Here is a 19,209-nt window from a genome sequence, read left to right as displayed (position 1 = left end):
TTAATAGATTTGAAAACTATTTGGAAATGCAAGTGAAAAGAAGACGCAACACAATAATATAAAGAGCAATGTTAGCAAACTCATTTTCCAATTTCAAAATTTAGCAAAATTTTTTTTGCATACATGTAGATCAGTCCTAAATATAGTTTAAAATATAAAATCATAAAATAAATTACAGGAATAAGTAATTGAGGCGCTGGATTAGTCAGTCTTCTTAGTTATGTTATTGAATGCATAAAAAATAAACAAGACTTGATAAAAATTAAAAACCTATGCTTCAATGTATGCTACTAGAAAGTGAAGAGGGCCAGGGATTTAGCACAGTGGTGTAAGCACCTGCCTGGAAAGCACAAGATTGTGAGTTCAACCCCCAGTACCATAAAAACAAAACAATAAAAAAGGTGAAAAAAAAACATACAGAATGAAAGCATTTGCAATGTATACAGCTGATAAAAAACTTGTATCTGTAATATATAAAGAATTATAACAATTCAATTAGACAATCCATAAAAAATGGGCAATGAATCAGAATAGATTTTTCTGAAAATAAAATACATAAATGGCTATGAAATACATGCAAAACATGTTCAGCTTTATTAGACTAAAGGAAAATACAAATCAAAATTACAAAATTACAAAATTACCCTTTTACAGCTACTAAAATGACTGTAATCAAACGAATGTAAGTAACAAGGAAGCAGCTAATGTGAAATCCGCTTCCATTGCGGACGGAAATGTAAAACGGAGCAGCTCCATTGGTAAGCTTAGCAGTTTCTCAGAAAGTTAACAGTGAGTTATCGTGCAACCCAGCAACTTCACTTTGGGTATACACTGAAAAGCACTAAAAACTTGTAAAGGAAAACTTCACTGCAGCATTATTCATTACAAATAAGGCAAAAAGTGGAGAAAATTCAAATGGACAGCAACTGGTAATTAGATAAAGAAATGTGCTAAAACCAAACAATGGAATATTTGCAGTCATGATACATGATACATGGTAGAAGATGAATGAACTTCAAAAGTACTATGCTAAGTGAAAGCATGTTTGACTGATGACCTACATGTGCATTACACCAAGGCGTTCTGGCAAAGAAATTGGCTTACAGTGGGTCCCAGTACCCCTTAAATATACAGTAAACCGGTGTGGGAGGCATGTTTTTCTAGGCAATCATCAGTGTGCCTTCAAGTGCTCTGACCAAATAGACGACAAAAGGAAAAAAAATATTTTGTTCCGTAATATTTCATCTGTTGTAAGAGCTCTATAAAGTATCGAGCAATACTTAAACCTCCATATGGAACATGTGGGGCTGAACTTTATTGGCTTTGAAAGCTATTAACAATTATTAAGGCAAAAGAAGCAATTTTCTTCTGTTCCTCTTACCAGTCCTTTGGAAAAGGAGAAATACTCTCTGAAAGAAGACAACTTGGTAGCCCCTGTCTGCTGGAAGAGACGTAAGCAGCTTTCCTTTCTTTGTTAAAAACTTGCAAATGTGAAACTAAATAAATGTCTTTTCCCAGTATATATTCATTTACAGTAAAATTTTCAGGTTATTTTCCATGTGACTTGTTTGCTACTGAAATTGATCTAACAATTTATATTAGTCTTTTTCCCTGCAGAGAAGGTACTAGATCATTTATTTAAAAGCAGTTCATTTTATAAGATACATCTTTCAAAGAGGGTGACTTCCAAAGAATATTTCAACTAATGTTATTAAAAGAAGTAACAGACAAAATAAACTGTTCACTTTTAGTTTTTTGGTAGTTCAAATCATATCCAGAAAAATCAGTCCTGTTTAAGTAAGCCATGGGTTACTTAATAAACCAATCAATTAATGACATTCATGCATTAATTAAACTATAAATGTCTAACTTCCTTTTCTTCTTCATGAAAAGGCTATTAATAAAATACAACATGGGAATAAAATATCTTTGCATTTCATACATTAGAAGCTTATAGGAATATGTTCCAAATTTTCCTCATATTTTATACATACACAAATAATATAGCATATTGTGAAGAGCTTTCACAAAAATGTTTCCCTGCTTTATGCATATGTATGCTTTACCTGCAGATCTTGCTAATCTGCAGATTTTACTGTAGACAGTATGTCTGGGGAGGGACTCAGGATGCTAATATTTTATGTTTCCCAGTGATGCTGATGGTTTTGCTCTAAAGGCCACACTTTGAGAGGCAAAGGTCTAAAATACACTGCACTTGTTTTTCTGTTACTCCTAAGTAAATATTTATATTTTACCAATTATCTGACAATGGGGAATTTATAAACAATGAAAGATCTCTCGGATTCCAAGAAATACACAGTCTTTAACACACACACACACACACACACACACCCTCCCTTAACTTTTGCAGCTGACCTTATCTTCTCTTGTAGATCCCTTGTTTTACAACAATACCCCCAGTGGACTGTAATTTTGGAGATAAAGCTTTCAAGAGACTAATGGATTTCTTGTTGTCAGCACTAAGGCAGCTCTGTTTCACAGTGAAATTCGAAAAGTATATTGATGGCATTTGTCTTTGCATTTCATAAGAAATAATCACCCTACCACTTGACGATTTTTACTTTACTCTTGGGAGAAGCCGTGTCTGTCCATTAAAGAAAGCAATGCGAGAGTGTTCTTTTCCACCCACCTTCTTTGGCTATTTCAGAAGCTTTTATTAGAATTTTGATGGCCTGTTTGTATTCTTTATTTTCCAGCATTTTGTCTGAGAGTAATCTGTAAGTCCTCAGGAGACTTTCGCAGGCCAACAAGTTGAGAAAGCGGCCTGTCTCATCCTTCCATATCCGGCCCTGCGTCAATTGATAGAATGCTTCATAATGCCCGGCAGCCTCCAGAAGCTGACCTGAAGAATAAAAGCCATTCATAAATATAAACCACAGGCCAGAGCACATTTTGAAAAATCTTGTGTATGTCTGAGCTTTACTATTAGAGGAGGAAATACCACGGAATGCAGCAAAGAATGTCTAAGGCTGAAAGGAGGTACACTGTGAAAGGGACTATCTCTAATTGGACCACAGATTCGGCCTTAATTCTGGCAAGACATCTGAAAGAGGGGGGTGCTTCAGTTAGGAGAGAGCGACTGGGTTTGTGTAGCTTTGAGACACTCTGAAAGCTAGTTAACAGCAAACACATTGGTGAGTATTTATTAAACATGTGTTCAAGGCATTGCACTGTGTTCTACATACATTTAATTCTTGAAAGTCCTATGGAATGGGACTGTTATGATTCCATTCCACAGAAGAGAACACTGAAGCCCAGTGAGGTCAAGAATTTTGCTCGATACTGCACATATAATGAGACTTCAAAACTCGTACCCTCAAGCATTACCCTGCAGTGCTTTTGAAAGAGATGGGAATTTCTTTATTCTGAGAGAAAGTTTAAGTATATTGAAAGAGAATATATGTTCTACAAGTTTCAAGTCCAAATATTTTGGATCCTTAAATTCCTTCTCAAAGTTTGAGAAGGGCATTTGCATATGTTCAGTTTTGAATAGTTGGAGTGCAGTTTGTTTTTCTGGATTATTCTGCATAATACGGTCCAAAATGTACCTTCTCAAAGTAAAAAATCTGAATTAGCCTGAAGATTTTTCATTTCTTAAAACAGGAGTTAACATCTGTTTTGGAAGGTTGGTTTGTAGTTCCATGCTGTGAATTACATTTACTTGTTATTTGCCTTATACGAATGCTCACAATATCCTGGAATGTAAAGACTCTTTGATGGCACTGTAGTTACATCCTGGATTTAACTGCAAAAAGACTTTTCGGCACTCCAGGTATAGTAGTTCAGAGTGAAGGCAGGTTTTCAGATGACAGTCTGTTCTTATCTTGGCTTTATCATATTTTGCTTAGTCTTAGGCTTTTTATTGCCCTCTATGCTTGGTTGATTCTTCTGTGAAATAGCGCTATCATTTACTATTCAAGGAATCATCATGAGGATGAGTGCATGCATGTTCAATGTGTCACAGAGTTAATGCTCATAAGCCCAATTACTGCTATTAGTAAAAATATTTCTAAAATATCTAATAGTCAATTGAAATACAATCACTATTTGTGTTCTTTAACTCTAAATTTCCTTTCCTGCATAAGGCACTTTATAACATTATCATGACTGATCAAACTAATCTTTACATGTCATATCAGGCTAAATATATTTCCTCAAAAGTGTTTCACTGGATAGTAATGTAGGCTGGAGCCGCTGTCATAACTACATTTAATTTCCACTTGAAGTCTTGAATTTGTTCTTAAAATTAGTATTAAAGAATCCACACAAAAATAACAGTAATGCCCTGACAGAAAGACAGTTGACAATGGTGGATCATTAGCAATCAATCCATACAAAATTGAATGAAGTCAGACTGGTGTGAATCCTTACTGTGCCTCCCTGGACAGCATGCCAGCAAAGATATCCACAGCAAGGACACCAGGCACTGAAGGGTTTTCATAAACTTGTATTATGAAGCTTTACATAACAGGAGACTACAAAACCATACATTTGATATTAAAGAAGCTATCTGATTACACAGACAGGTATTTATAATAAGTGAATATTGGAAACCCCTCAGGAAAATTTACAAAGCATGATCTCTGAGAGATAAAATGATGGGTGAAGGATGATTTCTCTTCTGAGTTTCTTTCTTTTATTTACAATTTTTATTTTAAAGAGAAAAAAGCAGAAAAAAATAAGAAAGAAACAAACTAAACATACAACAACAAAAACCCCAAAATAGTAGTGATACAGGATTTCAAGACAAGATGATAGGAATTTAACAACGGTTGTCATATAGATATTGTAAAAGCGAAAGCAACTTCTGATTTTCTTTTTCTTAAGATATTTTTCTCTTAGCATAATGACATTTTCTTAGGTTTCTATTATCAAAATGTTTATTTTCTAATAAAAATATACAACAAGATGTCTAATCCATTTTTTACTGTGATACAAAGGCTCATGGTTGAAGCTCAGTGCTGTAATGTATCCTTACTTTTAGCTGACAATTTTTTCTTACCTCCTACAAAAGCAGGCCATAGTTTTTTATCCCTCTGCTATAGCACCTCTCTCCAGAAACACCTTCCTCTAAATACTCATGACCCTCATTTTTTAAAATGAGAATGGGCCACTGACATATAATGTGTGTTATGTTTCCTCTGTTAACTATATTTCTGCCTGCGAAGTATAGCTCTGTATGCCTGGAAAGATGTATGCAAGAGCTCTTTTTTCTCCAGTAGCCATCTATTCACAAAGTATAGATATATACTTCTTTTGCGCCATGTGGTTAGGGAATAGTAAATACAGGAAATTGTGAGGAAACCAGGTAGCACCAGAAAAAGCTCGCCGAGGGACTATAAAGAAGAATATGCTCCAGGTAAGCCAATTAATTAGTTTTAGACGTAAATTAGGCATCGTAGTGGAAAGAGCAATGAGGACAGATATCCACACCCATGATTTTTTCTAAAAGGAGAGGTGGCGGGGACAAGGGTGGGGAGGTGGGGGTTGAAGTGGGAAGAAGGATGCGGAAGAAGGCGTGTGAGCGAAACTTCCCTCTGTCTCTGAATCTTGTGGCTACTAGGTGTCCTTGATGGGCTGTCAGAGGGATGCAATAAGAGAGGGACACAGGGACATGGAGTTGTTATGGAGGGTGACCTTGAGATAATTAAAAATAGTCTTCTTTGTTGAATCTGATTTTCGTGAGAGTTTGGAGGGCTAGCATCAAGATACTGCTCCTGATTATTGACCAAGGCTCAAAGACTCTCAAAAGCTTTACTTGAGGTCCCTTGTAAGGAAGAAGTCTGAAATGGTGAGGTAGAAGAGATCAGGAATTCATCTTTCCTGAAGGCCTGCTAGGCTGTGGTCAAAACAGAAGGCTTCTTCCCCACATATTATATTATTTAGCTTTCCCAAAACTGCTAAGGTAGATTGAATATTACTTTGTTTCTACCGAAGGGCAGGCTGAGGCTCATAATATTAAATGACTCAAATGTAGAAGCCACATATACCATACATACAGCTGGTTCTGCCACATTACTCAACAGGAGGAGACTCAGGAAGCTTAGGTGGTGTAGGTTAAATTCTCTGGACACAAGCCTCTTGTATCTAAAAATAATGCTGTAGTTAATGATTTCTAATCTCTCCCATTATTACAATCCTATGACTCTACTCAGGTTGTCACAGGGGGCTTCTTTTTAAAGTTTAGACACTAGTCCCTCGGATACTTCTGATGGTTCTTTCTGAAGGATGCTGATGTATAAGGAACAACATCTACATTCTCTGCTTTCCTCTAAACACTGTGGTGATATCGCTGACCACGTAGGGCTCCTTGGGTGTTCCATACTTAGTCATTCATAGTGGCCTGCCCATTTTTCACCACCTTGCCAAGATGAGGTCAGTGGTCAGTACTGTCTTAAAAAGAAATGCCAATACAGAAGTAGGGTTTTCCAGCCTTTCTCATCTGTAGAGTTTCACTTCTAAAATTATTTGGTAGGATATACAAAACAGTACAATTTGATTTAAATGACTCTAAGTTCTCAAATGACGTGGCTATACTTCCTAAAGACTGATCAGAACTCAAAAGCCCATATTATGACATAGTATAATGTTTGATTAATAATATTAAGATATGTGTGTGGTGTAAAGAGAAGTAATTTAAATATATAAGCAATTTAAATATGCAAATAATCCCTTTATTCACGATTAACAGTGGTATGATTTCTATCTGATTGCTAATTCCAACTGTGAGTAGGACCTTAATAATTATTTTCCTTCCTTATTGAAGGCTCTGAGACTGAGTAGATATTTACTGAGACATAATGCACACTGCTTTTACTTGAAAATTTTGAATTCAATATTACTGAGAGGGATAGTGTCAAAGGCCATACCAGATCAATCACTCTGCCAAAGCTTAAGGTAAACATCAATGAAGATAATAAGCCAGACTTTCAAATTTAGCTCACAGTATGCAACTTCCTCAAAGTCCCCCTTTTGTTCCCAAATTGACTTTACCATGTCAGAACTCGGTAAGATTTCTGGATCCTACTTTCAATCTTTTAGGAAGACAAGGACATGAGTTTAGTCCAAGTGTTCAAGAACTGTCTTTTTGTGGAATGTACCAAAGTGTTAACATTACTTTTTTACTCATGAAGCAGAGCAGAGGGAAGCAAAGTGATGACACCGAGGTATCACAAAAATAAAACTTAACAAAAGCAGAATGGAAGAAGTCTCAAGGAGTACCTACGAATGTTAAAGGACTGCTGAGGGGAAGCAACTGTGTTGTGCTAGGGGTCACCAGCACGTCCCCATCACTACTGTGAGTACCTAACATCTCAGTACTGAGCATGGCAAGGAAGACACACAAACTATTGCCAAACTAAGTGCAACTAAGTTCGAAGTTTTCTATCAGGAAAATATCCAGTCTGCAAATATTTTATGTAAATCAGGGAAGAACCAGAGTCAAATGTTACACTGGAGGCAGTGGGAATAGCCCTCTGTAGGCACCGCGGGAGTTAGGATATTGCACTGATATGAAATAGTTTTGGAAAATACATCTTGGGACAACACCGTGAAAAAGTTTGTCAAATAAGAGGATATGGATATAGACAAAGGTAGCCTAAGCCTCAATGTTATTTTATTATTTAACAATTACACATCTACACAGTGAAGAATTTGACATACATTTATGGTTGTACACTTAAAGAGAAGTATTTTTTTTTAAAAAAATAAGACTATTACAAGGCAGTTTCACTTTCTCTAAAGCTCACAAGAAATCCATCCATTTATTTAAAAATGTAAACAAAACCCAGACAGTGTTGTAAACTGCAAAATGCTTGGTAGGATGGTAAGACAAACACTATGTAGAGAAAACAGAATTTTATATATTTGGATATTATCCAAATTGTTGCTTACCTCTCTTCTGTGCACAACATCTCTGAAAGTTTATAGATATTTGTTGTATCACAGCAGATGTCTAGAACAAATATTAAGCAAAGGAGAATGTATATGATCTCTCCCATTTTAGTTTTTTTTAAAGTAGGAAGATTGACTAGATATTAGCACAAATGGGTTTAAATGTGAAGCTGCCATAAAAGCAGGAACATAAATGTAATTCTCCCAGCCGCTATTTTGATGCACATTTTTGATGCCATGAATATTTTATGAAATGGTCCAAACTAAAGCCATATAACATTCCTGCATTACTGATGCTTGCGCCCGTAAGCTACGAACATTAGAGGCATGATTGAGTGCATTAAAATGAACTCATTCAGCAGTGCATTGATTACTTGAAGGGGGAGGGAAACAAAAAAAAAAGAGAAAAAAAAAAAAAAAAAGAAAAAGAAAAAGAACTTGCTCCGCTTAAGAAAACAGCACACAAATCCAAAGTTTGCAAGACGATAAAGGCAAAAGCCAAGTTTTAATAAAATAATGTTTCATAAATAAAGTGGGACTCCAGACCTGACATTAATTAGGCAAGGTGTTAATTATGTCCAAAGATGGCTTCTGGTATTGTTCAGGTAATTTAAAATGTCACAATCTCTAAGATGCATAGACCGGCCTGTTTTAGCCTCATGCATCAGCAATTCTGAAAGTAGCTAATTATTTCCTCTTCTATCAACTTGTACATTTGCCAGTAAAAATAAAATGCTGTGGAAACAAATCACATGAAAATAACTTGGCAGGTCCACAAGGCCTGTTTCTTCAGCAGCACTGATATACATCTTAAGCATATTTAGTTCTAAATTGTGACATTTGTGGAGGACTTTAGGGAAATATTCCACTTTAGTTTAAAACAGCAACCTAAAGGAACAATAAAGCTTTATGTATATTATATTACATTTTAATCCAGAGCTACCGGACATCGTTGGCATAAGTTACTATTCTATACAATGTAGGCATAAAATCTACCGGAAGCAGTAGTGAACAGTAAGGAGCAAAAAGAGAAAAGTGTTAATGCTCATTTGCAAAAACAAAAGACATCACTCTCCTTTTTTGGCTTAACTGCATGAACAATTTATATTATCTTTTGGTTTTTGCATTCAATTATGATGATTACAATAGCACTAGACATACTGAAATAGTTAAGGGCTCCCCACACTCCTAACGGAAACTATCACTTCCCAGGGTTTATCTCCTGTGGGAGGAGATTTGTTGTGTGCTATAATCCACTGCACACCAATGTAAAATGAAATGCAGGAAAACAAAGATTTTGTTCTGCAATTCCATAGCAACTCGAATAAACTGGGAGGAACATGTGCCTGTAACTTTTAAGTAGTGACTGAGGGATACTTAGAAGGAATATAACATGTTATTTTAAATATGGAGCCTTTCTTTATCTTTTTTGACCACAGATTTCAGGTGGACATTATAGGAATGCCACCATACACTGGTTACAGAGGGGGTCACTAAACCAGACAGTGCAAGGGATCCTGGGAAGACAGGAGCACAGGCAGGGTGGGGTGGGGGACTCACCAAGGCCTTTATTACTGTGGTTTGTAAAACTAGGCTGGGTTAGTTTCTAAAAATCCAGAAAATCTGCCTTAATCTCCAAAGTATTCTAGAGGAATTGTTATCAATTTCTGCTGTTTATGATTTTAGACAGCTGAGCTGTGGTCAATGCACAAGTTTAACTGCTCCATGTCAATAAACCTCAGAGCTGGTTGCTCGCTGAGTTTTGTAATTTTAAGGATTAAATATTAAGAAACTTTGCACTTAAAAGTAAATATTAAAAGGTACCATATCTACTCAAAAATTTTAAAATGTGAAACATTCATATTGCATATAAATGTAAATATCATGTATAGACTGGCTACTAATGAATCCTATAAAGTTTGGAGAAGCTACTATTTTCTTCATATAGTAAATTGCTTCACCTTCATGCATTCACCTCACTTAAAAATATGAAGCAAAAAGTGTTGGCAGGCATAAAAGTCTGAGAAGAAGTCCATATGGTATTAGATCAAATAGTAAATTACATTGCTTGGACTTAAAACATTAGTCTTACCTAAATTACCCTTCTGCACATGGTTTAAAAAATATCTACATCCAATTTGACTTGTATATGTCTATGTGAACAAAGATATAGGTGTGGAAACATGTGACAAAGAATAGGTCCTGAATACAGAAGACGAAACAGAGGAGAGAAAGAGGAGTACATTAACTCCCCTACATTCACACCCACACACATCTTTGCTTTGAGGGACGATGAACAGGTGTTATATTGGATACTATAAAAAACAAACGGACATGAGAGAGAAATATTAGTACAATGTGTAATATGTACAGATGACTTTATTTGACCCTTGTTAGTATCTCTGTCGTGCATATAGTTAAGATTAAACAACTGAGCTGCAGGGAATGTCTGGCCTAAATTCACATATCAGTTAGGTGGCAGAGCTGATGCCTTGAGCCTGTTTGGTTAACATGTTAAATGTTTGACTTTTGGGCAGAGGGCAAGCTCTGAACTTCAATGCCATAGTGCAGTCACACCATTGTCACGGGGTTTCTCATCCCCCTGTAAGGTTCTGAGACAAGGATTGCAATGCCACACTCAAAACGTGGTTGTAGCTTGTGCTAGAAAAATTGCATCAGCTCCAGGTTGAATGCCTGGTGCTTCAAAGACATTCAGTAACTTTGGGTGGGATGTAGTGGGATGTAGTCTAGTTTTTGGTTGTTGTGTCTTTCAAATTTGCCATGTGAAACAAATGTGATAGATCCATTGTGGGGAATGTCTTAAAGTATAAATGTTATGGAGTAGTGTCACTTATTTAGGTTAAATGCCATGTAGGATACTAATTGGAGAGGACTTCATCCAACTTGAACACAACTGTCTTTCTGCTGTGAATCATCTGTCCCTCTGCAGAAGTACTTCTGGGACAGCTTTTTCTCAGTTGGATAAAATGCTGCCTCCAGACCAGTTCATTCAGTGTAGTGACTGCAGGCTGGGAACAGCTATACCAAGCTCCTTGAAAAGCTTTGAAACACAAAAACTCAGCAAAGCAGAAGCCTCAGAATGAGGCTGCCTCTCTGTGCTACTCGTTAAGCAGTAAATAATTAAAACATCTCAAAAAGACAGGTAAAATACAAGTAGCAATGTCGGTAACACAGACATGAAAGAGAAGGGGAAGAAAATGAATTTAAAAAAAAGGAATGAAATAATTCATTTGAAGTTCTAATAAAGTTTCATTTGCGGTCTTGTTTAAAGATATATTAGGCTTTTGGGATGTAACCTAATTACATTTTTATTCTAAGTTCCATTCAAAGATCTTGGACTTTGATTCTTTAACACAGATCAAACATGGTATAATTTTCTCATGGCTATCAATACTTAAAAAGGATCCCTTCATTAAATACTATAAGGTGTTATTAATGTGTACACATTGTTGATGGAGAGTAAACTGACGTGGCCCAAAAAGGGACAGTTGTTTTATACAGAAATAGCAATGCCAATTTGTTTGATTTTTTAAAAATTTAAATAGTTAGATTCATTTTTATGAAACTGCACAGTGACTCTAATATTGGTCTAGTTATTTGCATCTTAGAAAATGTATATGAGGAGCCACTTTCTATATTTGCTTGTGGAGTTTCTGTCAAAAATGAAGTGTGGGAAGGATTAGCTTGAAGTCTCGAGGTTTGCAGTCACCCAGAAACTGAAGGGGAGAGGTGTTGACCCCAAGACTGTGGTTTTCCTGGGACTCTCACGTATTAGTGTATTAAAACACTATCAGATCAGACACACGCTTGACTAACTTTATTCCTCTTCCTATTCCTTCCTTATTAGGAAACCTGAATGGAATAATGGTTTGCTTTTCCAGAGAATCTTTTAGGAAGTTTCCTCAAAGAGACTTTCAAGGTGCAATGGTAGAAGCAATTTGCAAGTGCAGAAAACCTAACACAAAGGGTTTCTTTAACTAAAGAGAGATGAAATAATGTTTCCAATGCTGGTTAAAAAAAAACCTCTTATTAGTAAATAAGAATGATGCTATTACCCTACTACTGATAGTGTAAGAATAAAATACTAGGTTTGGAAAGACAAATAAATTTGAAGTATTCACTCTCCTTAGAGTGACCAGATCATGCTAATTTAGCAGTGACATTCTGAACTCTAAACAAAAGTCACAAGTCCTGGGAACTCCCTCAGACTCAGACAAACTTGGATGACAATCTTCCTACCACTGAGCCAAAATACAAAAGAACTCTGAAAATGATTCAATAAAGCAAAAGAAACTATGCCATGGTGAACAAAATCATGATGCAATGTACTTATTTTAAGGACAAAAAAATATATCAGCAGGAATAAAATGCTACAGGAAAAAGTCTTAAAATGTTAAGAATGACACCATCAATCACTCTGAGTGGACTTATTTTGTTTGTTTTATTTGATATGTTTTCTGCATCCATTCATAATTTTTCCAATCATAAAAAACTGAATATAATTTTTGTGCTTGCCAAGAGTATTTTATTTAAGCTACTTTTCATATTGCATATTTTCATAACTGCATTTTCAGAGGCTGTATATTCTTCTCTTACCTTCCAAAACCATTTAAGTGATTCACACTATTACTGTCAATACACATAAACGTTACTTTAAGGAAACATGATTATCATAGTTATTACTTAGTATTGGAGGAAGTGTAAAATGGTACTTCACAATTATTCAAATTGGTTTTTTAATTGCTTATTTTATTATATTTTCTTATATGTACTCATTGTGTTTGATCTGTGGTGAATGATCTGTATCCTTACATATATAATTACAATTGATTTAACATTTTTCTTGCCAATTGATGTGAGTTTTGCATAGGCTATAGCTCTGAATTCTTTGTTAGCATGTTGTGAATAAAGTTATTGTTTTTGTCCCCCCAATCCTCTCCCTTACAGCTAAATAATGATGGGGCTGGGGATTGAGCTCAGCGGCATAAGCGCCTGCTTTGCAAGCGCATGGTCATGAGTTCGATCCCGGTACCGATTTAAAAAAAAAAAAAAAAAGAAGCTAAATAATGATGCTGTCACCCTGTTGTGATGTCTGGAAGTCATTCTGGTTTGTATGTACATAGCTGGTTCTCACCTCAGTCTCCTCACGGAACTCAGTGCCCACTAAAGCTTCTCCCTGTTTCTAGTTTCCCCTAGTCATGTAAGTGATTCCACATGCAATTATTGAACACCTAAATGCACACTTGGATTTCAGTACATGACAAAAAGTCTGGTTATGCAGTGTTATAAATCCTCTTTTTCCCACTGACTCAATTTACCAAGATTTTTCTTTTCAACTTTGCCTTCCATATCTGGAAGGCCTCTATACTGGCTAACCTTGATGGAATTAGTTTTTAAATTACCTTCGTAATATCTCATCGAAGTAATCTACAAGGGTGCTGCAGATTGAGTAATGAGGGTTTTTGTCCCAGGGCCCACTGAAGGAATGGGGTATTCACCTAGTACCACGTGGGAATCTTGGGCTGGCTTAGAGTGGAGGAAAAATCATGAAGGCAAATGATTTGATTATTTGGCAACTGAAAGAGGACACAAAAAGGGAGATGGAGTTGTTTTATTCCTGATTTTCTCTGAGTCAGTCCAATTCCAGGAACATTTTCATAAGATACATCAAGGAGAAAAAAACCCAGAAAGCTGACTTTGCAAGGACTCTGCTAAGCAAAACTTGCTACATGGATTGGGTAGGGTATAGAAAAATATCCAGCATCTCAAGACATCTCTATGCTAGGCATGATATGCTGTAGTCAACTAGTATTACTCAAACTTTAAATGAGAGGAAAGCCTACAATATGTGAGGAGAATAAACCTTAAGAACATTATACTCAATGAAAGGAGCAAGTTGCAAAAGGACAGATATCACCTGATTGTACTTATGTGAGGAATCTAAAGTAGTGAGACTCACAGAAGCAAAGAATAGATGGTGGCTGCTTAGAGTAGAGCAAGAAGGCAGTGTGGGGAGTTCCTGCGAGGTGGATATAACACTTTAGTTAACAAAAACAAATTAATAAGACAAGTCAGTTCTAGAGACTTCTGTAATGTTATGGCCATAATGGCAATACTATATTATGAATTTAAACACTTAGAAGGACAGAACTCAGATGGATCTTGTGGGACACTCCTATAATCCCAGCACTCTGGGAAACTAAGGCAGGAATATTGCAAGTTTGAGCCCAGCCTGAGCATTTTAGTAGGATCCTGTTCTGAAATAATACATGGGGATGTAGCTGAGTGCAAATACAAAGGCCCTGGGCTCATGTTAGGCCTTCTTAGCCACAATAAAATAAAAATAAAATTTAAAAGATCTAGAAGTCCAAATTCTCTCAATTCTTTCTTCATCATCTTTAAAATGTAGATGACATCACCCAGTCCATAAATGAGAAAACACACTTCACATGTATGTATCAATGTGCTTTCTTTCTCTGCATTACTGCCATTATATGCATCACAGATACATCAGATTTGTCTGTCTAAATTGTATCTTAAATGAATTTGAAAAACAATGTATAGAAAGAGCTTATCTACTTGTGTTAATCATTGCAGAGAAAGGGGAAAAGAACTTGCCAAGGATATTAAGAGCTCTGGATCCAAGTGTTACCCTATTACTATGCCTATGGCAGAATTATTTAACTATAATATTTTGTTTCATTTTATTCATCTATCAAATTAGTATCCAGAATAGAGTACTTTGAAGATTCCGTATGGCTCTAAAATTCATTCATGTAAAAGAATGGAAGATGAATTTCCAAATCCAGGATTAAACAATTGAGAACTGTTCTTGTTTACTAAATTCATGGTCTTCTGTAATTATATATACATATTGTTATATATACAGAAAGCATATACATATATCACACATATGTGTGTATATATGGGCTTTCTGTGAGTCTTCTGATAAGTACCATTCTTTTAGCATCTTCTTAGTGGACATTAGTTTTTAGAGATCTTGAACAATTATGAAAAATAAATCATTAGAGAATAATTATTGCTGCTTCTATTCCCCATCAAAGCTACTACCCTTTCATGTGTCAACTTATTTGGGTGTAGTAGCCCAGTACCAAAAGGAAATTTTAGGCATGTCCAGGAAGGCTACAAAGCTTGGAAACAGGAGGATATGCTCTGAGTACCTAATTTACATCTTCCCATTCAGATAGACAATGGGGAGGTTATCCATATAGTAATGCCTCCCTTCTCTGCATATGTATGATATTCAGAGAAAAAAAGGAAGAGAAAATCTAGCATATGAGTGGAGTGAGCGGTTTTACTTCTTGATCAAAAGTGCAATCCCAAAGGAAAATAGCTCTTAAAAAACTTTTCCTGGGATTCTGGGAAGATGGTGGACAGTAAGCAGCAGAGTAAAAAGCAAACGGAAGGCGGTAGCCAGACACACTTTCCCTGGAGACAGTCCCACTGTGTGAGAAGCACCACTGGAATCCAGAGATGCACAGTTACAGTGAAGTTGGTGTTGGCAAGCCTCGGTGGGAAGACACAGAGGTGGAGGGGAGCAGTGGACTGGAGAACTGCACTGGCTGGCAGTGAGTGTGGGGGACTCAGTCCTCCCACGACAGTGGGCGATTGGCAAGGTACTATTTTGGAATTGGGCAGGATAAGCCCGGAACCAGAACTGCAGCTGGCTTCATTCAGCCACTCCTAGAGCAGATTGGCAAAAATTACTTAGACTGAGTCTTGCCCTTGTGCATGATCCAATAGCCAAAGCTGAGGTTTCCTTAAAGCTACCCCTAACCAACACTGAACATGTGGCACACACTAACATGGTGAACACTCCCAGTGGTTAGCCAGCTCAGAAGGGAGGGGCCAGCCTGCCCTCCCCCTGTTTATACTCCAATAATTACCAGCAGATTGGGGAAAGCAGAAATCCCTAGCCAGCATGCTTCAAAGTAATTATAACCAATACAGGAAGTGCCGGGAACTACCCACTTGTCTGGAAGAAACCAGGAACGTGACAAGAGGAAGAAACAAAAAACAGTCTCTGGCCTCCAACCCAAGCAGTACTGGCCCAGAAGAGGTAAACACAGAAGAGATGGAGAGCCACACATCTGCAGTTTCTGAAGCAACTGACATAAAGAAACAACTTCATGAAACTATAAAAGAACTTAAAACAGAAATACTAATATAAGTAAAGGAAGATAAACAAAAAATAATATAAGAAATGCTAAGCACCTCTCAAGAAAGCACAGATGGAAGAACAGAAGAGCATAGAAAAAGGAGGGAAACATTCAATGAAGAACATAAAAAAATTTAGAATACATGAAACAAATTCAAAGAGATTGCCAGGAAATTAAAAACTACATTGGCAAAATTGGTTGAAAGAAGCTGAACATAGACTCTCAAACCTTGAAGACAGGTTTGCAACTTGTGATCGCAAAAGGAAGGATCTCTTAAAAATAACAAGGGACTAGGAAGTAAAAATACAAAGGCAAGAAGATGATAAGAGGATCGGTAACTTAAGAAAAAAAATGTGAGTGAAGAAGCAGGGGTAAACACAAATTAAACACAAAGGCTGTTTACAGAAATAATTAAAGAAAACCTCCCAAGCATAGGAAAAGGAAATGATATTCAGATAAGTGAGGCAAACAGCCAGCTATAAGCAAAATAGATCCACACCCAGACATATAATAATCAAGATCCCAGAAATTCAACATAAGAACAGAATAATAAAAGCTGTTAAAAAAGAAACAGATAACCTATAAAGGAAAACCCATCAGAATCATGACAGACTTCTTGACACAAACCATCAAATCAAGAAGAGCTTGGAGCAAAGTATTCCAAGCCCTGAAAAAAAAAAATAACCTCTAGCCCAGATTGATGTATTCTGAAAAACTGTCTCTAGAAATTAATGGAGAAACAAGTTGCTTCCATGGCAAAGAGGAACGGGGGGAGTTTATGATCACCAATCCAACCCTACAAAAAATACTGAAGGACATTTGAGAGACATACAGAGAGAGAGAGAGAGAGAGAGAGAGAGAGAGAGAGAGAGAGAGAATACCATGGTTTCAGGAACAGCAGCAGAGAGGGGCTCACTGAATGGGGCAGAGAAGAGGAAAAGCAGACAACCAATGGCAAAAAAATAGCATGGCAGAGAAGGCTAGCCATAATCACTAATATAGATGACCTTGATACACTAATAAAAAGAAACATATGCACAGTGCATCAGGAGATAGGGTCCATCATGATCCTCTATATTAGAAATATAATTAAGCTGAAAGAAGATTTATAGACTGAAAGTCAAAGATGAGAAAATAATGCTGTATGTGACAAGAGAACCAGAAAAAAGTGGGGGCAGCTTGTCCATCAGCTGAAGATTGGTTGGAAAGATGTAACACTTTATACAACGGAGAACTACACAGCTATAAAGAATGAAAACCTTGAGGCTCTTGTACATAATGGTTGCAACTTGAGATCATGCTCAAGGGTAAAAAGGTTCAGAATTACTTAGGTAAACAGCTGGGTCACTTTCCTAATCTAAAACCTTAAGGAGTTAGTGGGATACAAAATGTACAGTGCACCCTGTGAAAGTGAAAGGAGAAGAATTGTCTAAAACCGGAAGGCAGTGGACATTATTAATCTTGTATCATGATTTGAAACCCATATTGTTTTCATCACTCTGTTTAGTTTGGTTATATTCTGTTCCAGTTTGTCTACTTTACTAGATTTGATGGCATGGACAGTTAATCTAAAGATAGCAGGATATACTATGGTAACCATTTTTGATTTCCTATTAACTTAATTTGAAACCCTGTCTTGCTTTCACTGTCTTGTTTGGACCTAGTTTTATTTGACTCTGTTTCTTTGATCACTGTATTGTTTTGACTGATTTTATTCAAATCTGTTCTCTTTGGTAGTAACAAGTCTGAAGGTATAGGCAACTACTTTGAAGACTCACTATGATACCCATTCTGGTTTGACTATTAGCTTCTTTTGAAGTCCTATAGTATCTCTAATGCTTTACTTTTATTGTTTTTGTTCTGTACTGTTATATTCAATTTTACTATGCCTGATGATATGGGCAATTTTACTGAAGATAAAAGGCATTATGGTAACCATTGTTGATCACCTTGTATTTGGGTTTTAAGTCATTTGCTATGTCCATGCTTTTGTTTTGACTGACTCCACATTGTTTTCTCTCATTTGGTTTTATTCTCTTTTTAAAAAAAGTTTTCCTGACTTGCTTTGTGGTAGATCTGCACAGTCTATGTAGACCAATAGTGGGTACTTGGAGGACATTTAAGATTAGAGCAGAAGAATGGGAGGACTGAGGCAGTGTCAGGGATTTAACAAAGAAGGCAGTAGATGAGGGAACTTCCAGAGAAAGAAGAAAGACAATAGAGACTAAGGCTGAGCAGCTGGATGGGATCCCAACAGTCAGGTACTTTTTCATGCCGTTGTCCATGGTCCCCTAAAATAGCATCTCTGAGGACTTTCTTACAGAATTCACCAGCACTCCTGTGAGAGGAGCACACTAAGAGTGAAGGAGAAGAGGACAAGAGAAGCTTCCTTACTAAGGGCCTGAGGGCCAGGACAATCATCACACTCTTCCTAACTGTATGCTCTGAAGAACACGAATTTTTTTAAATTTTTTAATTAAAAGAGACATAAGTATGTTAATATAAGGCACCATCTCTGTTTTTCATGGGAACATTATTTTCACACTCCAGCAAGTTAGTAAGTGGACACACAAGAGTTTTTAATGATAGGTCCTGCAGTAACCATTTAACAGCCAGAGAAATGAGAGCTGGAAGTGAATTTAAAGCAGCTATCATCATCTTCTCATTTTAGAAATGAGGAGAGAGAGAAGCACCATGATTAAATGACTTTCCTAGATTCACAGTTTATGACAGTGTCAATGCCAAAAGTGAATCTCAGTGTGCTACCCAGTCTAACGCGGGATATCGCTACACTTCATCTCCAGCAAATGTGGATCATCAAGACTGAGGTAGTCATTCATTGTCTATCAGCTATCACTAACTGAACTCCTGTGCAAGGCTTCACAGGTTTTCAGTGTATGTTTTTATTTAAAACCTTTCTTCCATGTTTCTAACATTCCTGTAGGTTGGGGGTTCCTTTTCTATATGGTGATCATTCATTGAATCTAAGCATTTAATTAGCATCCTTCCTAGCCCTACTGACTCAAACTTCCTGCTTTATTAGGAGTGTGACTGGATCTATATAGTATTTTCATCTTCATGATTCTCTCCCTAA

General features: G+C 36.6%; 1 protein-coding gene across 1 annotated transcript in view; it reads right to left on the bottom strand.

The window, feature by feature from the left end:
* Nucleotides 1-19,209, bottom strand: part of Ttc29 (tetratricopeptide repeat domain 29) — a 219,524-nt gene that overhangs the window by 152,601 nt on the left and 47,714 nt on the right. The window contains exon 6 of the mRNA XM_023560358.2: nt 2,651-2,863. Coding sequence (XP_023416126.2) covers nt 2,651-2,863 — 213 coding nt within the window. The remainder of the gene's footprint in view (nt 1-2,650; nt 2,864-19,209) is intronic.

This window comes from Cavia porcellus, unplaced genomic scaffold, assembly GCF_034190915.1.
Source record: "Cavia porcellus strain 051 isolate PalLab524CR breed Dunkin Hartley unplaced genomic scaffold, mCavPor4.1 scaffold_14, whole genome shotgun sequence".
Classification (NCBI taxonomy): domain Eukaryota; kingdom Metazoa; phylum Chordata; class Mammalia; order Rodentia; family Caviidae; genus Cavia; species Cavia porcellus.
This window is presented reverse-complemented; position numbering and strand designations above follow the sequence as displayed.